The sequence below is a fragment of the Tarenaya hassleriana genome, unplaced genomic scaffold, assembly GCF_000463585.1.
Source record: "Tarenaya hassleriana unplaced genomic scaffold, ASM46358v1 Cleome30, whole genome shotgun sequence".
In the NCBI taxonomy this organism is placed as follows: Eukaryota; Viridiplantae; Streptophyta; class Magnoliopsida; order Brassicales; family Cleomaceae; genus Tarenaya; species Tarenaya hassleriana.
In genome coordinates this window covers 749065-756407 of record NW_010966178.1, presented here as the reverse complement: position 1 = coordinate 756407, position 7343 = coordinate 749065, and the positions used below count along the sequence as shown (strand labels likewise).

Sequence of the window (7343 nt, the reverse complement as noted above, 5' to 3'; positions counted from 1 at the left end):
TCCCATGTTCATTACCTCCTTTTTTTTTTTTTTGTTCCTTGTCTTTTTATTTTCTTCTTTCTTTCTATAAATATACAGAATTTTTTTTTTCTTGTATGAATGTATCATGTATGGATGGGAGAGGTACTAATCATTTGTTTCCAGAATAATATTGTTTATATGTTAAGAAAATGAGTTTGAAAAAAAACAATTTTTAAAGCGTATAAAAATTAAAAATATAAGTAATTGATGGGAAAAAAAAAATAAAAAAGTGGAATATTGGACAAAAAAGAAAAAGAGGTGGAAGGGGTAAAACTGTAAAAGAAAAAGGTGTCAGTCACATGAAGGCAGCACTCACTCTACTTTGTAAATGGAAAAAAATGTAAGCATGCAGTCCAACAAATATTTTATTCATTGCATGCGATGCGTATTATTGCGGAATTAACGAAGAAAAATCTCGATGCATCATGGGGCGTTCACAATTCACTCCTAAAATTATAGATATACATATGCAAGTATATAAATATATAAACTCAAACACAGTATTACACGAAAATCAAAGTTATTTTCTATGCACATACGTAATTATGGTCAAATGCGATAATAGAACATATACTAATCATAATAAGCTCCGTAAAAAAAATGTCATACATGAATACACAATGTATCAACATTTTGATAAAAATGGAAAAGAAAAGGAGCAAGTGTGTTACGGCATGCATGTAGGAACCAAATATATCAAGATTCCTTTTTGTTTTCATGTAATTGTGTTAGATATTGAGATGAGTGCATTTCCATCAAATTATGTTTGTTTTTGGATCGATTTAAAGAAGGTTTTGTTTGGGTTTAGGGTTTAAACCGTACTGGACCGAAAATTTCGATATTTTTTCCAAATCGTACCGTTCAAAATTCCCGAACGGGATGATTTCTATAGAACTGAATTTTTCAGAACCGAATTGCACCAAACTTTATAAAATTTTCGAAAAACCGAAATTTTCTTAAGAAAATATATTTTTTTTAACAAAAACCGAAACGGAACCAAAACGAATAATATGTGGTACTAATTTGGTACAAAATTTATATTGACGAATAAACCGTTTCCAAACCGAACCGCTTAAATTCCGACCCGAATCCCGAAACGCCCACCCTAGTTTAAAGCGACCGATCCAAAAAGTTACAAAAGCATGTAGAGATCCCTTGTGTTTGTTGCTCATCTCCATTTAAAAGAAGTCAAGCTTCGATCATTCATGAAACACGTTAAAGATATGATTGTGTTGTTTGGAGTTTAGAGTTTTCAAAATTAGGGTTCTTTCTTCGGTTTCTTCCTAACCCGCACGATGACGCTGGTTATAACAAACACAGCAAGAAATGAGGCTAAAATGGACGTCTCTGGTGGCCCTTTACGCCTCCATGGCGGAGGCACTGATGCGTGAACTCTCATCGTTGCAAACCTCGTTCCTGACTCTCCAGTCCTGCAAATGCAACACATGAAATGACACGTCACGCCATCGACTCCTCTGAACGATTCACGGATTGATGAATGAAACTGGTTTCAGTACCTCCTTACAAAGCTCTTCACTTTTTGCCACACAGACGACATGCTTTTGAGACCCGAGACAGAAGCAGCAGCACCCTCCCCTTGTTCAGATTCTACAAAGTATGGACGGAGTACAAGAGTTTGATTTCTACCATAAAACAGAGTTTTGCTTCTTGTAAAAGACGGATTATAAGGGCATTTGTACCAGCATCGCTAGATCTTCTAAGGGATGAGAACTCCTCTAACAACTTGCGCTCTCTCTCGCTGCCATCCACGTTTTTTCAAGTTTTAGTGGCAGTAGACACAAAGTTTAACAGCAGGAAAGTGAAATTGAAACAAACCTGAGATCTTTGGGAATCAAAACGTTCACTATGAAGCAATGGTCGCCACGGACATAAGGTCTGTCCGTGTCTGGCACTCCCTTGCGATGCAATTTCACGGTGTCACCTGGCTGAGTTCCCGCGGGTATCTCAAGTTCCATTGTTCCCTCGACTGTTTCGACCTTGGGGTGGAGAAAATTGTCATGTTTCTCATTATCAGCTAAACCAAAAACAAGCTTAATGCTACCTTTGTGACTGCTCCAAGTATCGCGTCTGTGAAACCAATGTTGATTTTGGAGTATAGATTTAGGCCTTCCCTCCAAATTCCACGCCTCTCATCAACTCGAAGTACAATGAACAGATCACCAGCTCGTCTCCTGTTGAAAGCCAAAAAACAGATTGAGAAACCCGCTACAGGTATTAAAGCAGCTTCTTTTGTATTCTACATCCATCAAGTACCTTTTCTTGTCAACATTACCCTCCCCTTGAATCCGCATCGTGGCTCCATCACTGACACCAGGAGGGACTACCACGTCCATACTTTTCTTCGACCGCATTCTCCCATTCCCACTGCATTTTTGGCAGTTATCAGTAACAATCTTCCCTTCACCATAACATTTTGAGCACGTAGATACCTATACATCAAGGAAAAGTGGATTTGCCATTTTTAGGAGTATGTCAGCATTCCAAATTTCTATCAGTATGATGGATTACCTGAGACATCATTCCAAAAGGTGTTCTCCGAGTTTCCATTACACTTCCTCTACCCCCACAACTGCTACATGGTTTAATGGAACTGCTTGATTTAGCACCCGTTCCTCCACAACCATTGCATGTTTCTAAATAAGAAACCTCAATTTCCCGTTTTGCTCCAAAGACCGACTCTTCAAAGCTTAACCGCAGGTCATACCTAATGCATGTGCCAGGGAAGATAAGGAAACAATCAGAGCCTTTAAAAATTAGAGAAAAAACTGTTTGGTCTATAGCCCATTCTTGGTCTAACCAAGAAAAGAAAGCCTGTTCGCTGAACAGATTAGACACAGGCTAACTCAATGCGAGGAGGAGACACACAAACCAACAATCATTAAAGCCCTGTAGCTAATTCTAGCCAAAATGGTATCCCAAACATAAACAACGAACATTAAAACATGGAGAAGCCACAACTTTCAAGTATTTCACAGCTCATGAACGGACATGCAATGAGAAGCTTACGTACTTAATGTCAAGGTCCAGACTTTTCCGATTAATAAAATCAAAACCCATCCCTCCTGAATCACCCATTCCTCCAAAGAATGCACTGTACATCTCAAATGGATCCACCTGAAGATTGAAAACCAAAGATTAAGAGTTTGTCAGGCAAAAGCGTAAGCTTACTCTGAAATGTCTCATAGGTGACATACTCCTTGGGAATTGGCTTGTGATCCATCGAAATCAGCTTCTAAACCGGCCTCGCCGAAGCGATCATACAAAGATCTCTTCTCATCATCTGATAGGACCTACAAAAATGCTTCATAGGGACGTCGAATAAGGTACGACATAGAGTAAAAACCGCAGGTAATCAACACTAGGCATTACAGAAAACAACGGAGCTTTGACGTTACCTCGTAAGCAGCACTAATCTGTTTGAATTTCTCTTCAGCCCCAGGGCTCTTGTTCATATCTGGGTGATACTGTTCCACCATTGCAAACGACGAATAATAACAAAGCCTTCAAAACGAGTCTGTTGAAAATGCAAACTGGTAAAGAGGGCGAGTGAGTGGAACCTTGCGAGCGAGTTTCCTGTAAGCTCGCTTGACCTCATGCAAGGTTGCGTTGCGGCTGACGTTCAAAGTGGAGTAGTAATCGGTGCCAGCGGAGACGGTGACACCACGGCGGCGCTTCCCGCCGGAGAATCGACATCTTTGAACCCGCAGAAAGCTCGGGAGATTGGGGGAGAAGTTGAAGGACAACGTCGATGGCGGACAGTGTCGGAAGCTGTGGAGTGAGTTTACACAGGGTATCAGAATCGAACGAGCCGTAGACAATGCCATCGTTGGCATTTCCATGGCCGAATTCGAAGCGAGGGTTTTTAGGTGGGGTTTTTCGCTTCCAGTCCAGGAATCATATGATCATTTGTTTCGAAAATGGGCCACCAAATCCATGCTGAACACTCTACTTCAATAAATGGGCCTGGGCCTATCTCGCGTTTATTTTCGAGAGGGTTGACCCATGTATGATGTATGCGATTCCTATTTGGGGGTTGGAGCTTCCATTTGGTTCCGAATAATCAATCAAACCGAATAAAAAAATATAGTATTTTTTTCGATCCGAATCGTTTTAAGTTCCGAACGTTATTATTTTTAGAAAATTAAAATTTTTAAAATCGAATCAAATTTTAAAAAATACTGAAAACCGAATTATTTTAAAAGAAATATGTATTTTTTTAATAAAAAACATAACATAATATAAAAATTTATTGATAACTGTTTTCATAAAATCGAAAAAACCGAATCGATGTATTCCCGTTCTGAATGGAACCGATTTCTGAAATACCTCTATGACCCAATAAAAAATACCAAAGCATCTAGGATGCATAAGATAAGATGAACGAATGAGAGATAACTAGATTTTTCTTAAAGTGGAAAATGAGAGAAACCCTATTATATTTCTAGATATTATTATTATTTGGGACAATAGTCTAAAAGCTTACTAACTTTTAAAAAATTATATATAAAATTTATCAATTTTGTAACTTATATATAAAATCATAAATTTTATAAACCTTATTATATTTTCATATATTTACTAACTTACAAAATTTGTAACTTTCATATAAATTTATTAAAATATGGAAAGATTTATAAAATTTGACTCTATATAGAAATTATAAAATTCTTAATTTTATTTAAATTTTAAAAAAAATTATGATTTTTTAGACGATTATCTGTAATTATTTTATAAAAAATTGAGAACATTTATGACATTTTTCTATAAAATGATATAGTATAGTTCACAGTACGTAAATATTTTTTTTTATAGTTTTTCAATTTCTCACCGTCAATTTCATCATTGAAAAGTTTGAGGCGAGGGAAACTAATTTAATAAATAAAAAATGAGAATAATGTGAATTAAAAATTAAGATGGTCCAATGACAGTGACACGTCAGGACATCATCCATTGGTAACAATATTTGCGAATCTCTATGAACCCGATGCTGGAGCGCATATCAATGTCAAAAAGGTCCCGAATCCAAAGCATGACCACGTGCATGCACCCACGTCTTTGGAACATACATTGATTTCTTTTTTTATAAAGTTGCGCGTCTTTCGCGGAACTAAACGACATTTCACAGATTCTCGTATCCGATAGCCATTATCAAATATAACTTATTTTAATATTATGATAATGAAAATAAAATATAGCATTATGATAATGTCATCAATATGTTGGGGTTGTAACCATAACCATACAATACAAAGATGAGAGAGAAACGCAGATTATTGGAGGAAGAGAGGGAGTTGGTTAGTTGAGGAGGATGGTGGATTCGGCGACCATGGAGGTGACGACGTAAGGGTCCATGTTGGAGGCGGGCCTCCTGTCCTCGAAGTACCCTTTCCCTTCCTTCTCCGTGTCCCTTCCCACTCTCACCGACGCTCCTCTGTTCGCCACCCCCTGTGGGTTTTGAATTTCGTATTATACATACACATGTTACATGTATATACATACATATATGTCAAATGAGGAGGGCATGCGTGTACATACCCAAGAGAAGGTGTGGATGTCAGCAGTTTCATGCTTGCCCGTGAGACGCCGCTCGTTGCCCTCCCCGTAGGCAGCGATGTGCTCTTTGTGCCTCTTCTGAAGCTTCTCTATGGCTTTCCTTATCACCTCTATCCCTCCCTCGTTCCTCATCGACTTCGTACTGCCACATCATCCATCATCCGTCATTCAAGTTCAACACCTCATATACGCTACATTCTCTCCTCTGTTTTAACACTACCTGTAGTTGGTGTGAGCCCCGGCTCCGTTCCAGTCGCCCTGGATTGGTTTGGGGTCGAACGACACGATCACACCCGCAATCTCTGTGATCCTCTGTTACATTACTTATATTAGAAATTAGAATGACCCTCTTTCTTATACTTTAAAAAGAAAAAGGAATGCATTACCTCCAGAATGTAGCGAGCCACCCACACCTGATCACCAGCAGCGATACCCTCCACTGGACCCACTTGGAATTCCCACTGCCACACAGACAACACAAGTCACGACATACCCACACCTGTTGTACATGTACTGATCATCACCATCATCTGAGTCAAACCTGTCCAGGCATCACTTCTCCATTGACACCGCTGACGCTGATACCAGCGTACAGACACGCCTTGTAGTGGGCGTCCACGATGTCACGCCCAAGGGCCTTGTCCGCACCCACACCACAGTAGTATGGCCCCTGTCCCAAGCCCAACCCCAACCCCAAACCACTGTCAACATCTTACCACACTATATGACGGATGAGCAAAACAAGGATCCGTTGGATCTGACCTGAGGGCCAGGGTAGCCACCAACGGGCCACCCCAAGGGCCAGTTCACGTCTTTTTGCAACAACGTGTACTCTTGCTCTATCCCGTACCTTTCCAGATCCAAACATACATTTTCAGACAAATTTCCAACAATCACAGAGAAGAGAAAACGAGTCAGAGTACAAGGAAAGAATACCAAGGCTCTTCGGCCAACACGTCCGGGTGGCTGAATATCTTAGCCGCGTTGTGCCTCTTGTTGGTGAGAAGCGGCTCTCCCGCGGGTGTGTAAGCATCGCACATCACCTGATCCGATTTTTAATTACACGAAAACCTGGAGTGTTTATCATCGACTAAACGGATCATATAAAAAAAAAATCTCACCAGGATGTTGTTGCCCCTTCTGAACGGGTCCCTGAATATCGCCTGTGGGTAAAGAATGACTTCACTGTCATTCCCGGCGGCCTGACCGGTGCTGGAGCCGTCGTAGTTCCATTTGGGTAGCTGTGATGGGTCACTTACAGGCCCCGGCAGGGTCTTTTTTTTTTTTAATTAAAAAAAAAAAGTGCATATCCATGAGTAACAGTAAACAAAAAGCAACAAGGGAAGAGGATATACTCTATGTAAGCGTGTGTATATTCATTACCCTGGCTTTGCTCCTAAGATCCATTCCAGATCCACCGATCCTGTTCATCCCCAGACGCACAACCCCAGATCGTTAACATAAAAGCAAAGAGAAAGCACAATGACAAAACAGAGACAACAGCACCAGAATGCCTGCTTTAATCGACACAAGACAGCGGGAGATCCTACTCATTCATACCGAAATAAACATCGATAAATCAACAGAACTTCAATGATAAAGAAGGGATCGGACCATATGTACTCGGCGATGACTTTCTCGGTGGTTTCGGAGAGGTTGAGGTTGATGAGATCTGAGAGGAGAGCAGCCATGGCGTCGAGACGGAGGAAGACGATGAAACCGGTACCCGAGGGTATTCGACAAAACAC

The 7343-nt window shown here is 40.2% G+C and overlaps 2 protein-coding genes across 2 annotated transcripts; both read right to left on the bottom strand.

The window, feature by feature from the left end:
* Positions 1–1223: 1223 nt before the first annotated feature.
* On the bottom strand, positions 1224–3918 carry LOC104820337 (chaperone protein DnaJ). The gene is made up of 11 exons (XM_010550735.2): positions 3600–3918; positions 3438–3506; positions 3237–3332; positions 3053–3156; positions 2551–2746; positions 2296–2471; positions 2084–2213; positions 1858–2018; positions 1722–1780; positions 1539–1629; positions 1224–1451 (listed from the first exon to the last, which is right to left on the bottom strand). The coding sequence occupies exons 1-11, from the start codon at positions 3879–3881 to the stop codon at positions 1280–1282; spliced, it is 1536 nt and encodes a 511-aa protein (XP_010549037.1). The 5' UTR covers positions 3882–3918; the 3' UTR covers positions 1224–1279.
* Positions 3919–5193: 1275 nt separating this feature from the next.
* LOC104820336 (glutamine synthetase cytosolic isozyme 1-3) lies at positions 5194–7343 on the bottom strand. The gene is made up of 10 exons (XM_019203296.1): positions 7210–7343; positions 6979–7018; positions 6717–6869; positions 6532–6638; positions 6358–6445; positions 6137–6265; positions 5982–6056; positions 5816–5907; positions 5578–5737; positions 5194–5487 (listed from the first exon to the last, which is right to left on the bottom strand). The coding sequence occupies exons 1-10, from the start codon at positions 7284–7286 to the stop codon at positions 5338–5340; spliced, it is 1071 nt and encodes a 356-aa protein (XP_019058841.1). The 5' UTR covers positions 7287–7343; the 3' UTR covers positions 5194–5337.

Coding starts and splice junctions, on each gene's coding strand:
- LOC104820337 (XM_010550735.2), bottom strand. CDS start 3,881: ATGGAAATGCCAACGATGGCATTGTCTACGGCTCGTTCGATTCTGATA. Junction 3,157..3,236: donor CACAAGCCAATTCCCAAGGA/GTATGTCACCTA, acceptor TTCAATCTTCAG/GTGGATCCATTTGAGATGTA. Junction 2,019..2,083: donor TACTTGGAGCAGTCACAAAG/GTAGCATTAAGC, acceptor CTCCACCCCAAG/GTCGAAACAGTCGAGGGAAC.
- LOC104820336 (XM_019203296.1), bottom strand. CDS start 7,286: ATGGCTGCTCTCCTCTCAGATCTCATCAACCTCAACCTCTCCGAAACC. Junction 5,738..5,815: donor GGGGCTCACACCAACTACAG/GTAGTGTTAAAA, acceptor ATGATGTGGCAG/TACGAAGTCGATGAGGAACG. Junction 5,488..5,577: donor ACATCCACACCTTCTCTTGG/GTATGTACACGC, acceptor CAAAACCCACAG/GGGGTGGCGAACAGAGGAGC.